Source organism: Neoarius graeffei, chromosome 1 (genome assembly GCF_027579695.1).
Source record: "Neoarius graeffei isolate fNeoGra1 chromosome 1, fNeoGra1.pri, whole genome shotgun sequence".
NCBI lineage: Eukaryota > Metazoa > Chordata > Actinopteri > Siluriformes > Ariidae > Neoarius > Neoarius graeffei.
In genome coordinates this window covers 74411721-74426547 of record NC_083569.1, presented here as the reverse complement: position 1 = coordinate 74426547, position 14827 = coordinate 74411721, and the positions used below count along the sequence as shown (strand labels likewise).

The following is a 14827-nucleotide window of genomic DNA, read 5'->3' as shown; positions in this document are numbered from 1 at the left end:
AGCAAAAATGGAATTGAGAGACCTATGCACATAATTTAGGGGAGTATAAGAAAGCAAGCATTTGATTAATATAAAGAAATTGTATTTTCAATCATACTATTATGATCAATGGAATGTTAAAGTGAAAATTACAAAACTTATTACTTTAATAGGCAGCAATATCTTGAAAGCCTAAATGTTTAACAGCCAACAATACAACTTTTATCACCAGATTATTATTGTTTACAGTGGTGCTTGAAAGTTTGTGAACCCTTTATAATTTTCTATCTTTCTGCATAAATATGACCTAAAACATCATTAGATTTTCACACAAGTCTTAAAAGTAGATAAAGAGAACCCAGTTAAACAAATGAGACAAAAAAATATTATACTTAGTCATTTAGTTATTAAGGAAAATGATCCAATATTACATATCTGTGAGTGGCAAAAGTATGTGAACCTCTAGGATTAGCAGTTAATTTGAAGGTGAAATTAGAGTCAGGTGTTTTCAATCAATGGGATGACAATCAGGTGTGAGTGGGCACCCTGTTTTATTTAAAGAACAGGGATCTATCAAAGTCTGATCTTCACAACACATGTTTGTGGAAGTGTATCATGGCACGAACAAAGAAGATTTCTGAGGACCTCAGGAAAAGCGTTGTTGATGCTCATCAGGCTGGAAAAGGATACAAAACCATCTCTAAAGAGTTTGGACTCCACCAATCCACAGTCAGACAGATTGTGTACAAATGGAGGAAATTCAAGACCATTGTTACCCTCCCCAGGAGTGGTCGACCAACAAAGATCACTCCAAGAGCAAGGCGTGTAATAGTCGGCGAGGTCACAAAGGACCCCTGGGTAACTTCTAAGCAACCAAAGGCATCTCTCACATTTGGCTAATGTTAATGTTCATGAGTCCACCATCAGGAGAACACTGAACAACAATGGTGTGCATGGCAGGGTTGCAAGGAGAAAGCCACTGCTGTCCAAAAAGAACATTGCTGCTTGTCTGCAGTTTGCTAAAGATCACGTGGACAAGCCAGAAGGCTATTGGAAAAATGTTTTGTGGACGGATGAGATCAAAATAGAACTTTTTGGTTTAAATGAGAAGCGTTATGTGGTAGTATCATGGCTTGGGCCTGTTTTGCTGCATCTGGGCCAGGACGGCTTGCCATCATTGATGGAACAATGAAATCTGAATTATACCAGCAAATTCTAAAGGAAAATGTCAGGACATCTGTCCATGAACTGAATCTCAAGAGAAGGTGGGTCATGCAGCAAGACAACGACCCTAAGCACACAAGTCATTCTACCAAGGAATGGTTAAAGAAGAATAAAGTTAATGTTTTGGAATGGCCAAGTCAAAGTCCTGACCTTAATCCAATGGAAATGTTGTGGAAGGACATGAAGCGGGCAGTTCATGTGAGGAAACCCACCAACATCCCAGAGTTGAAGCTGTTCTGTATGGAGGAATGGGCTAAAATTCCTCCAAGCCGGTGTGCAGGACTGATCAACAGTTACTGGAAACGTTTAGTTGCAGTTATTGCTGCACAAGGGGGTCACACCAGATACTGAAAGCAAAGCTTCACATACTTTTGCCACTCACAGATATGTAATATTGGATCATTTTCCTCAATAAATAAATGACCAAGTATAATATTTTTGTCTCATTTGTTTAACTGGGTTCTCTTTATCTACTTTTAAGACTTGTGTGAAAATCTGATGATGTTTTAGGTCATATTTATGCAGAAATAGAGAAAATTCTAAAGGGTTCACAAACTTTCAAGCACCACTGTATGTGTCACATAAACCAGAGTCAGGAACATAAAGAGTAAAGCAATAATATTAATAATACCGGTGGCCATCTTGGATTGGTAATTTTCAGGCTGTTCGCCCCGGATAGCGATTTTTGGCACACATCCCAAGTTATTCCTTGGGGTCAAATTATCCTATAACAGTTGAGTTATCCTCTCCTAAATTATGTGCATACATGTCTAAGCCAGGTCCTAGACTATAAGCACACTCGCAAATCCATCAAGGAACGGCTCAAAAAGAAGAAATGGAGGGTTATGGAATGGCTTCCTCAAAGCCCGGATTTGAACCCTATTGAAATGTTGTGGTGAGATTTGAAAAGAGCAGTACATGCAAGAAAACCCCCAAACATCTTGCAACTGAAGGGATTTTGCATGGAAGAGCGGGCAGAAATTTCAGCAAGCCGATGCCTGTCAGAGACTGGTGGACCATTATGCTAAACCTCTACAAGAAGTCATTTCTGTAAAAGGGGGCAATGCTAGCTTTCTGACGCCAAGGATGTCCTTTTTTTTTATTTTAATTATGAATGACTGTCAGTTGTATGTGTTTGTTGGAGTATATCACCTTTTATCAGTAGGCACGGTACCAAAGAGAGTGAAAAGTTTGCTTGTTTAAATATCTCGAGGAAAGTCTACAGTTTTCATGAGACGTACTTGTTTTTTCACATGACTGTATAAGCGATAACAGGAAGTAACTTGTCTCATGGATCTTCCACAAAATTAAATGTCGCGCTAACTGGGGCGGCACGGTGGTGTAGTGGTTAGCACGGTCACCTCACAGCAAGAAGGTTCTGGGTTCGAGCCCAGCGGTCGGCAGGGGCCTTTCTGTATGGAGTTTGCATGTTCTCGCCATGTCGGTGTGGGTTTGCTCCGGGTGCTCCGGTTCCCCCCAAAGACATGCGGTTAGGTTAATATGGGATGGCCTTGGGCTGAGGTGCCCTTGAGCGAGGCACCTAACTCCCAACTGCTCCCTGGGCGCTGTTAGCATGGCTGCCCACTGCTCTGGGTATGTATGTGTGTGTGTTCACTGCTTCAGATGGGTTAAATGCAGAGAGGAATTTCACAAGTGTGTGATGAATAAAGTTGTGCTTTCTTTCTTTCTTTCTTTCTTTCTTTCTTTTCTTAAACAGTTGAAATTCCTGCGTCATTTGTTTGTTAATAAAATTCAAAATTGTTAGTCAATCACTGTGGAGTAAGAGTAATAAAACACTTCAGGATGTTCAGTTCTCAGAAAATAATCTCCTTCCGAGTGGTAACAGCAGCTGTGCTTCGAGACGGGCACCACCCCGTCCTAATTTCCTATAACAGCGTGCCTTATCCTGTTTTATCCCTAACTGTTTATACTTCTCTTGAGGCTGAGAGTACACGTATGTACCGTATAATTTCGTCTGGCATATTATCATGATTTTTTTTTTATTGCCGTCACAATCTTTTTTTTTTTTTAGAAATTGGTGAAAAACACCACCTTTAGTTGCCACCTGATTTCTCCCTCCTGCACTCTGACCATTTTAAGTCCATTAGGGTGAATGTAAATGCAAAGAAATGTGATTTTTCCCCCAAATTGCTGAAGCTGACACTTACGATACTGCACCTCAGAATACTACATAACATGACAGATTACATATCAAACAAGAGCTTCAAGCTTGCACGCCCTTTTAAGTTGAACTAGCATCCACTTAACTGCTCAGAATAGGGCAAAATTATATAGTGTTGGCATCAAGTGGCTGCAAACTAATGGCCATGTAATGTAGGAACAGGCTTTTTTGTTGTCAGTAGCCTGGAGTGAATATACTTTTCTCACATTTCTCAGTCCGAAGCTGTAGGAAATCTGTCTCTGATCCATCACCGTCTCTAGACCCCTAATGTTTTCAGTGGTGGCACTGAACACTCAATAGCACTTTCTCGCTGAATATTAACTAGGCCGTGTATTGTGTATCGTGTATAGATATTCTGTAATACTGGCATAAAGAAGACACCTCAGTATTCCAGCTTTAATGATTTACACTGAATCGAATAAAGCTGGCATGAAGTCGCGCAAGCGTGTGTTTTTACATTGCACCCGAGAGCATCAGTGTCTAGAGTGACGTATCTATGCGCTGGAAATACCCCGATCATAGCGGCGTTGCTTTCAAAACAGCGGCAGGTGAACTGAGTTGTTGACATGCTTTGGTTAGCCGTGCATATTTATACCACTCTTCAAACACAAGCAAAGTTGCTGAGCAGCATATGCAACGTGTAATCACTTCTGTTAAATAATTCACATTTAAGGGAAGTAACAGCCTCATTATACAGTACTGTGTAAAAGTCTTAGGCACCCTATTTTTTTTTCCAGACAAACTTGGTTATATATTTCTATTTTATAACTTCTACATTATCGAGTCAGCACAAAAACATTTTAGAGTCCAAACGTTCGTCTTCCAGCACACAATTAAATGTTACAGAAATAAAAAGTTTGTACCTGAGCAGCATGGTGGTGTAGTGGTTAGCACGGTTGCCTCACAGCAAGAAGGTTCTGGGTTCGAACCCAGCAGTTGGTGAGGGCCTTTCTGTGTGGAGTTTGCATGTTGTCTGCGTGGGTTTCCTCCAAAGACATGTGGGTTGGGCTGAGGTGCCCTTGAGCAAGGTACCTGACCCCTGACTGCTCCCTGGGCACTTTGTGTGGCTGCCCATTGCTCTGTGTGTTCACTGCTTCAGATGGGTTAAATACAGAGGATGAATTTCACTGTGCTTGAGTGTGCATGTGACAAATAAAAAGGCTTCTTCTTCTTTCTTCATATTACATCAGAGACCACTTTTCAGATTAAAAAAGAAAATATAGTGAATGCTCTTGGGTTATGGGGCAAAATTAAAGGAAATAGCTTGCAAACAAACAAATTGAGCTAAACATCAGTCTTTATGTCTGCCCTTTATTTAAAAAAAAAGCTGCATGTTGAATTTGTTCTTAATGATATAATCACTAAAATGATAAAAATAGACGAGACTATTTTTTTGTCAGGGAGGCCGCCATAACTCCATCGTGCATGATGTCATTTTCCTTGAGCACAGCGGAGGTGTACAAGTGCATCCTATATGAGACTATAATATAATGTTATGGTCTAGCGTGACTTCTTGGTCAATTTGTTTGCATTTCTACACAAAAATTATGGCAATGCAGGATTAGAAAAGGAATCAGAATAAAGTCGTGGCTAGTTTATTGCCTGTTTAGTTTAAAAATATATATATTTCCCTGCTTATCTTCCATGTGTTTGATGCTTGACACGGCAGTGTTTTGTGGTGAAACAAAGTCGGGATCACGCCTGGCTTCTCGTGTCTCGCTTCTTCCCAGTGATTTTTTTTTTCATACAAGTCCTCCACAAAACAATCTTCTGTAAAATGCTCACTGCACAATCTGCTGCTTTTTCCAGGAGTAAAGTTTTCTCACTTTACTTGATGAAGCCACTCGGCCAAACGTCTTGGATCCAGGATGGAATGAAGAAGACGTGCGGAATCCTACGTGACGCAGTGCCACACTCACTTTCACCTCCTAATACTGTACATCCCTGTATCTGGCTAATCCAGTGTGGCCGTGCCTGGGGAAATGGCCCAATGGACTGATGTTACAACTTGAACACATTTTTTAAGCTAAAGTCTGCTGATTTTTTTTCCTCTAGAACATCCTGTATTAATGTATAATGATGACATTTCATAACCCTGTAGTTTCAAAATTTCCTGGTTAATCACTTTAAGAAGCGAGTGTGACAGTGTCCAGAAGAACTGTGGCTGGTTCTGTAAGATGCTCAGTAAAACCTACAGCTCATTTCCTTATCAAACTGCACTCACTGTTCCTCAGACTACTATTTTATTCTTTAAAGCAAAGGGTCGTCTCACACCAAATATTGACTTTGTTTCATTTATTATGGCTTACTGCTGTTTATAGTAGTTTTTTTATGTTGAAACATTTCATTTCAGTATATTTTAAGCCATTTTTGGTTGACAGCATTTCATTAAACGTGCCTAAGAATTTTGCACAGGACTGTATATAGCATCTCATCTCATCTCATTATCTCTAGCCGCTTTATCCTGTTCTACAGGGTCGCAGGCAAGCTGGAGCCTATCCCAGCTGACTACGGGCGAAAGGCGGGGTACACCCTGGACAAGTCGCCAGGTCATCACAGGGCTGACACATAGACACAGACAACCATTCACACTCACATTCACACCTACGGTCAATTTAGAGTCACCAGTTAACCTAACCTGCATGTCTTTGGACTGTGGGGGAAACCGGAGCACCCTGTATATAACATTTGTGTCCTTTTAGTCAAGCCGGAGGGGAGAAAAGTCTGCAACATGTTTGTGCAATCAGAAATATGTCGGAGGAGAAAGTCAAGAGAATTAGGAAGTGATTTGAGGCAGAATCCGTGCTGGTCTCGGAAAGAAGAACGTCAGTGTCAAAAACATCACACCCCTGTTCCGCCATGTCGGCTGTTCCTTTTAGAAGAAGAAGAAGAAGAAGAACAGCAACTTTATTCATCACACACTTGTGAAATTCCTCTCTGCATTTAACCCATCTGAAGCAGTGAGCAATGAGCATACACACATACCCAGAGCAGTGGGCAGCTGTGCTAACAGCACCCATGGAGCAGTTGGGAGTTAGGTGCCTCACTCAAGGGCACCTCAGTCCAAGGCCGTCCCATATTAACCTAACCGCATGTCCTTGGCAAGTGGGAGAGGAAACCCACGCAGACACGGGGAGAACATGCAAACTCCACACAGAAAGGCCCCCGCTGGCCGCTGGGCTCGAACCCAGAACCTTCTTGCTGTGAGGCAACCACTACACCACCATGCTGCCCTTTTACACAGACGTCGATTCCGGCTCTGTTACTACCAATCGTTCCGGCTCGGAAACGGAACACCGCAGACCCCCTGTTCCACAATTGTACGTTTTATACAGAACACGAGGTGGAATAAAGGCGTAAGATTCCCGCCCTGAACAGTATACGTAAAAGGGGTTATTATTTCAGCACGGGTTCTCATCTCATTATCTCTAGCCGCTTTATCCTTCTACAGGGTCGCAGGCAAGCTGGAGCCTATCCCAGCTGACTACGGGCAAAAGGCGGGGTACACCCTGGACAAGTCACCAGGTCATCACAGGGCTGACACACAGACAACCATTCACACTCACTTTAGAGTCACCAGTTAACCTAACCTGCATGTCTTTGGGGGAAACCGGAGCACCCAGAGAGAACATGCAAACTCCACACAGAAAGGCCCTCGCCAGACCTGGGGCTCGAACCCAGGACCTTCTTGCTGTGAGGCGACAGCGCTAACCACTACACCACCATGCCGCCCTTCAGCACAGGTTGTTTTGAAAAAATTAAGTGACTCTTCATCACTTTTGCATCCAACAAAAAGAAAAGCTGTGTTTATAAAATCTGGCATCACACAAGCTTGGGGATGGGGATATCTAATAACGTTGCACATTTCTAGTTGCTGTCAGCAGCACTATTGTAGCAAGGACATGCAGTCGAGGTCTTCATGGGCCAAGATTGGAGTGCAGGAGAGAAAATCAGCCCACAAAACCCCCTTTCATCTTCCTGCGAAAGTTACTTTTCTGCATCTGGAGAATATTAAATTGGAGGAACTAGGTGACTTTAGAGCAGTTACGACTTGAGTTTCTGCAGGCAGAAGGACAGAGCTTATGTAGGTGGTGGTTGAAGCGAGGACAAGGAAAGGTGGAAGGGATGAAAGAATGACATGCAGGTTAAAGTGAGAAAAGGCAAGTGTGAGAAATGAGCAGCGCATGGGAAAGGGGAGGATGCAGTGAGTGCAATAGGGCAGATGAGGGATGAGCATGCTCCAGAGGTGGTAGAGGTACAGACAGAGACAATGATGAAGTGGAGGGAGGAAGAATAATAGATGAGGACAATAAAAGTGCATTAGAGTGGTGGCTGTGTGAGTGGGAGAGAAGTTGTGAACCTGGAGAGTTGTGGTGGGTTGGACCATGCTACACAGGTGACAAGGATTGTCACTGCCTTTCTGTCCTTTCTCTCATTATCAACGCGTCTCTCCTGGCATAATGCCAGCACGGTTATGTCCGCTTCATTTAAATCACCACGGTAGAGCTGTTAATCCCAGCTCCAAGGTTTTTGGTTTTTTTTTTTTTCGTAAGCTGTTAAATGATGCCTATCTAACACAAGGATTGCACATTCGTGTACAGCAAGCCATAACCATAGGAATAATTTCAAGCACCATGTTTGGGCCACAGTGCATTTTTAGCTCATCTGGCCTATGAGCGTCACGGCCGTCGTTCACAATTCAGTTAAATCGTATCTCCTCTGTCATTCTCTAGCAGGGCTTTTCAAAGTGTGGGGTGCAGAGTTCTTCAGGGGGGGGCGCAACGTGAGAGAAAAAATGGATCGATTTTTAGTACCTGAAGCTACAGGGAGTGAGGAGACGGCCAAGCAAAAAAACAGAGCCTCCAGGATGTTGCGATTTGCAACTTCAGCGCAAATTCAACCAATCCCCGCGAATTCAGGGCGGTGTTGCAATTATATCCAATCACCGCAACTTTCCCGCAAATTTGACCAATCGTTGGCGTTGTCTTGAGGTGACATCGACAAACTACCTTCCGCCTTACTTCCGGATGTCTATGTTCAAGAGAAGCAGCATGCACGCAGTGTTGCCAGATTGGCGGTTTCAAGTGCATTTTGACGGGTTTTGAACATATTTTGGAATGGAAAACATCAGCAGTATCTGGCAACATTGCATGATGTGCGAGTCAGTGTTTATGTCGGCTTAAATTCTGTTGCTGAAAGTGTATTATGTTTACAGTGAAGGACTGTGTGCACTTTATTTTTTTTTTACTTAATACAAGAAATTAATGGATGCCAACATTTTTGCCAAAATGGTATTTTATTTTCCATTGTTTAGGCAGCTTCAGCATCATACTGTGAGATTCTGTTCAAATTGTTTTTTTTTCTTCTATGAAGCCTGAGCCATTTATTTTATTAGTTTATAATTACTGTTTAATTTAGTCTTCAGGAGAGACTGCCTGCACACAGTACTAGTATTAATAGTTTTTTTTCTTACATGAAAGCTGAGGCATTTATATTATATTTTAAGGTAACTTCATGTTGTGCTGTGAGGTTCTATGCACTTTAACTTTTGAACCAACAGGTGCATTTGGATAAGTAAAGCCTATTTTTCTGCATTTTTGTAGTCCTGGTAATCTTTTATATTGGTAAAGTTGTTTATAGGACCATTTCTCAGTGTCTTTCTTTTTTTTAATCAATAGTTTTTCAGTAATAACTTAATATTTAACGTATCATTCAATTTTAATCACAAAAAGAGAAAATCGCAACAATTTCTCGCAACTTTCACTTCCTCCCGCAATGTAATCACAACAAAAACCTAAACACCGCAACTTTCATCGCAATTTTTTTTGGAAACCCCCGCAACATCAGACATTTTAGCCCGCAACAATCACAAAAAAGGCCCGCGGAATCCTGGGGGACTGAAAAAAGAAGGAAGTATGACCACGATTATTTAAAGTTTGGATTTTCATGGACTGGATCTGAAGATGCTCCACTGCCACAGTGTGTTGTCTGCCAAGAGGTGCTAGCTAACGATGCTATGAGATGTTTAAAATGTGTAAAACAAGATGTTTTAAAAAGCACAGATGTTTAAAATGTGAAAAAGAAAAAAATAATGTGTACAACAACCATTTTTTTTAAATACGAATGGAACATTAAGTATAGCAACAACAAAAATTGTAAGGGGGGGCGCTGTTGTTTATTTGCTCTCCGAGGGGGGGCTGACTCTCCCACACTTTGAAAACCCCTGCTCTACGGATTTCTGTTCCGATTGTTTTGTTTGAAAGAACTCATCACGCCACACAAAACTTGGTTGGGTTTTTTTATCTTTTTTTTTTTTTGCTAAAAAGTTAGTAATTAGGCCAAATTAACGCATTTTCCAGGCCTCTCACTAGAATTTTTTTTTTATCTCTTCTCTCATTTCTCATCCAATTCCAATTCTGATCGATGCTTTGGGTAGATCTTCTCTTGAGGAACAAAAGTTGGCCATTTTGTTGATTTTCTTGTTGCAAACAATTTGTTCCCAACTTTTGTTTATTTTCAGTTAAATCATCCATCCATCATCTGTAGCCGCTTATCCTGTGCAGGGTCACGAGCAAGCTGGAGCCTATCCCAGCTGACTACGGGCGAAAGGCGGGGTACACCCTGGACAAGTCGCCAGGTCATCACAGGGCTGATACATAGAGACAAACAACCATTCACACCAATTAACCTAACCTTTGGATTGTGGGGGAAACCGGAGCATACCCATGTGGACAACATGAAAGCTCCACACTGAAAGGCCCTCGTCGGCCATTGGGCTCGAACCCAGAACCTTCTTGCTGTGAGGCAACAGTGCTAACCACTACACCACCGTGCCGCCCTAAATTGTGTCTCCTTCCTCAGTTCTCAATGGATTTCAGTTCTGATTGTTTTGTTTGAAAGAACCAGTACTTCTGCACAAAACTTGGTCATTGTATTGTCAAATTTTTGCCAACGAACTGCTAATTAGGTCGACTTTACGAATTTTGGGACTTCTCATTAGAATTGTATCTCCTCTCTCATTTCTCACCCGATTTCAGTTCTTATTGATGTTTTGGGTAGATCTTCCTTCGGGGAACAAATCTTGGTCATTTGTTTGTTTATTTTCAGTTAAATTGTATCTCCTCCATCAGTTCTCAATGGATTTCAGTTCTGATCATTTTACTTGAAAGAACTTGACCTTCTGCACAAAACTTGGTGATTGTATTGTCAATTTTTTGCTAACAAATTAATTAGGTTGACTTACATTTTCTTCTGACTAGAATTGTATCTCATCTCTCATTTTTCATGCGAATTCAGTTCTGAGTGATGTTTTGGGTCGATCTTCCCTCAGGGAACAAAATTGAGTCCTTTTTGTAAACAATTAGTTGGTCCTCGCTCACATTGTCGCATTTTCAGTTCTGTTTGATGTTTTGGTAGCCATGGTTGTTTTGATGACAGACCAGATGAGCTACTACGTTCTTGACATTCTGGTATTCGTTCATCTTCAGAAACCTCCACTTTATCCTGGTCGGGGTGAATCCTGGGAAAATTGATGAGAGGAAGGAAGCTGAATGAGATGCCAGTTGATCATTGTACACCACACATATACACGTTCACATCTAAGGGTAATTTAACATTGCCAGTCCACTGACTAGCATGTTCTTTTGGGGGAAACTGGAGAACTATGGGAACCTGATATAGACGAGTTGAATATGAAGCTGAAGCTGTGAGAAGCAATGCAACACCAGCATGCCACTCAAGGCCACACTGGAGAGAGGGCTAATCTTCATATAGTGTCCCGCAATCCTTCCTACACACACTCTGTGTGGGCTGTCGCTTCTAACAGGTCTCATCTGCAGGCATATAAACTACCTGTCATGCAGCCTCTTCCTATTGAATTCATATCAGAAAGGAAAACAAAGGAGGGCTGAGGTCAGATGGATCGTTTTTAAATTATTCATAAGCAACTCTTCCCCTGCCGCCGTCTTCAGCCGCTGTTGGCCAGCGTGAATTGTACACTGCCATCAAGGGCATCTGTCACACTTTCACTGATATGAAAGACAATATAGAAGAGCGAAAACAAATCTTTGAAATGTCATTGATTTATTGTATCACTGAGTGTATTTTCATTTGCTTATTTCATCTGTCTGGAGAATTGTGTGGATTTTTTTTTCTTTTATATGAAACCATTTACTGTCATGAGGGGCATAAATGTTTCATCTGTAGAATTACCCCTTGGCTGATGCTTTAGCTGCTTTTTAAATTAAATTTTCTTTGCATAATTGATATGGACCATTTTGCGTGCACTCGGTAGTCTTTTAGCACTGGGTAATTTGGGGCAAAGGCTTTTGATTCGTCTTTCACTAAGGTCTGCCTGAGCCGATATCTCACTCTATCTTTGTTTCCTTTGTTCTCTGTCTGTATTATTCATTTCTTCAGAAACAGCTCGCCGCACTGGGCGTGGTCGATGCCTGGGACCAGAAAGTGGCAGATTTCTCAGGGCTTGGGAAGGGAAAGCTTCATCTCGGGGATGTTCGTCATTGGGCTTCCCTGGAACTGGAATCTGATTCAGGCACTAAGGACAGCGTAGACAAGGAAGAGCATGTGGAGAAACCCAAACTTTTCTACGCAGATCATTCCTTCATTATCCTGGTGAAGGATAACAGCACCGGAGCTCTGGTGATGCTGGGTGCCCTGGATCTGGCAGAAGGGGATGCGCTGCATGATGAGCTGTAGAGGACGGATGATGTATGGATGTTGTTTTAGAATATCTCTTCAGTTTTTACTGACGCAAGAAAATGGCTCATCAAAGACCGTGGCATATAAGCCATTTGTCCAGTGACAATATATGTATATATTCCACGAAATCAAGTTGTACATGAGATGATAGCCGATAGCATAGCGCCGAGTTGGCTATAATCCATGTATGACGAGATTGAGTGGAATAACTGTTTTATTCTATCCACATTCACTGGATTTTGAGAAACAGGGCATTTTTATTTTTTGCAAATTCAATAAATAAAAACTTGATACGAAACATCCGACAAAATAATTTCCGCTTAGTATGTAAAGAAACCAGTGAAATGACAGGAGCAATTTGTGAAAAATGCTAAAATAGAAATTCTTCAAAAATAAAAGACATTCTTCCCGTCAAATACTTTTATTCCATATTTTGTTTCTTTTTTTGTATTTTGGGGGGTTTTCATTTTGAATAGAGTTTTTATTTCGCCCTCGGTTGGTTCAGCAAAATGCTCCGCCATTTTGTTTTCTTCTTTTTTTGGCGGTTGGCAAACCAACTTAAAAGGTGCATTACCACCACCGACTGGGCTGGAGTGTGGAACAGGAGATATTGGGGGAGGGAAGAGAAACTATATTATTTTATTTAGCTATTTCTGTTTCTTTTAAATACTTGATAACAAAGTGATGTATCTGACTTGATGCGCTCCACCATTTTGTTTTTCTCTACTCACGGTATATGAGCTGATAGCTGAGCAGTAGAGTAGCCAATCAGAGCACGCAACTGCTCATATCCAGTGAATGTGGATATAATAAATATATATGTATTTATTATGAAATATGGAAAGTGATGAGTGAGTAATTATAGGTGCAATTTTACAATACTATGAGTAGAAAAGAAAGACATGATTAAGGGTTGGTAGAAACTCATATTATTTCTAACACCTATCGAGCTCCATTAAACGTGCAAAGAAGAGCTAATGGAAGGTGTAAAACGATTTATTAGAGCTTAGAAAACCTCGGCGAACAATTTCACCCAGGCTGAACCTGGAACTCATTCCATTATTGTAACAAACGGGCTCACCATGAACGCACACCAGGTATTCACACACTGATAGCCCCCCTGAGAGATTAATCCTTTCACACTTGTGAAATATTCAGTGAATTGTTCTCATATCTCTCTGTGATAGTGTGCCACTTTTACTTATATTCATATTGGCATTTCAACACTTCTCCTTCTTTCATTTTAACACTCGGAGATCTAAAGACTCACTCAACACGGCAACGTGATCTTTTCTACTCAAAACAATTCCTTAACACTGATAGTCTCAAAGTCGGCAAGCTTTTCCAAACCAAAGCCAAAGGGTGCATTTACTTTCTCACCACACACCTCTCGCAGAGTAAATAACCTGACAGTTACATTGAACTCTGGCATGGGATGGGCTTGTTCTTTCTCTCTGTCTTTCAAGTTGTTGCCAAATAGATTGGGAGCTCCAGGGGGTCAGGCTCTAAGCTGGCATGCCAATTCCCACTCCCGGAGCAGTCCCCTGGGAGAAAGATTGCTCAACCAAGCTGTTATTGATGGGATCAGCGTAATACTAATGACGCTAATGACTCGAGACCACTGTCTCCACCACAGGCAGATGATAAACCTTTAATCTTTTAATGCCTCTCCGGATCAATGGATGCTGTGCTCTTGTGACACCGTTGGCTGTTTTGAGTGGTTAAGAATTACACTTAAAGTGCTTTTTGTGTTTTGTTTTTTAATGTAGTGTTATAATGTGTGATCTTCTTCTTTCGGCTGTTCCTGCTAGGGGTCGCCACAGCGGATAACGTCCCTCTATCTCCTCCTGTCCTCCGTATCTTTTTCTGTCACACCAACCATCCTCATGTCCTCCTTCACCACATCCATAAATCTCATCTTTGGTCTTCCTCTTTTCCTTCTACAGTGGTGCTTGAAAGTTTGTGAACCCGTTAGCAATTTTTATATTTCTGCATAAATATGACCCAAAACATCATCAGATTTTCACACAAGTCCTAAAAGTAGATAAAGAGAACCCAGTTAAACAAATGAGACAAAAATATTATACTTGGTCATTTATTTATTGAGGAAAATGATCCAATATTACATATCTGTGAGTGGCAAAAGTATGTGAAGCTTTGCTTTCAGTATCTGGTGTGACCCCCTTGTGCAGCAGTAACTGCAAATAAACATTTCCGGTAACCGTTGATCAGTCCTGCACACCGGCTTGGAGGAATTTTAGCCCATTCCTCCGTACAGAACAGCTTCAACTCTGGGATGTTGTTGGGTTTCCTCACATGAACTGCTTGCTTCAGGTCCTTCCACAACATTTCGATTGGATTAAGGTCAGGACTTTGACTTGGCCATTCTAAAACATGAACTTTATTCTTCTTTAACCATTCTTTGGTAGAACGACTTGTGTGCTTAGGGTCGTTGTCTTGCTGCATGACCCACCTTCTCTTGAGATTCAGTTCATGGACAGATGTCCTGACATTTTCATTTAGAATTCACTGGTATAATTCAGAATTAATTGTTCCATGGCTTTCTCCTTGCAACCCTGCCATGCACACCATTGCTGTTCAGTGTTCTCCTGATGGTGGACTCATGAACATTAACATTAGCCAATGTGAGAGAGGCCTTCAGTTGCTTAAAAGTTACCCTGGGGTCCTTTGTGACCTCGCCGACTATTACACGCCTTGCTCTTG

The 14827-nt window shown here is 41.5% G+C and overlaps 1 protein-coding gene across 1 annotated transcript in view; it reads left to right on the top strand.

Moving 5' to 3' along the window:
* Window positions 1–14090, top strand: part of serpinh2 (serine (or cysteine) peptidase inhibitor, clade H, member 2) — a 79030-nt gene extending 64940 nt beyond the window's left edge. The window contains exon 5 of the mRNA XM_060924823.1: window positions 11804–14090. Within this exon, the coding sequence (XP_060780806.1) occupies window positions 11804–12100 (297 nt within the window). The 3' untranslated portion in view covers window positions 12101–14090. The remainder of the gene's footprint in view (window positions 1–11803) is intronic.
* Window positions 14091–14827: the final 737 nt, after the last annotated feature.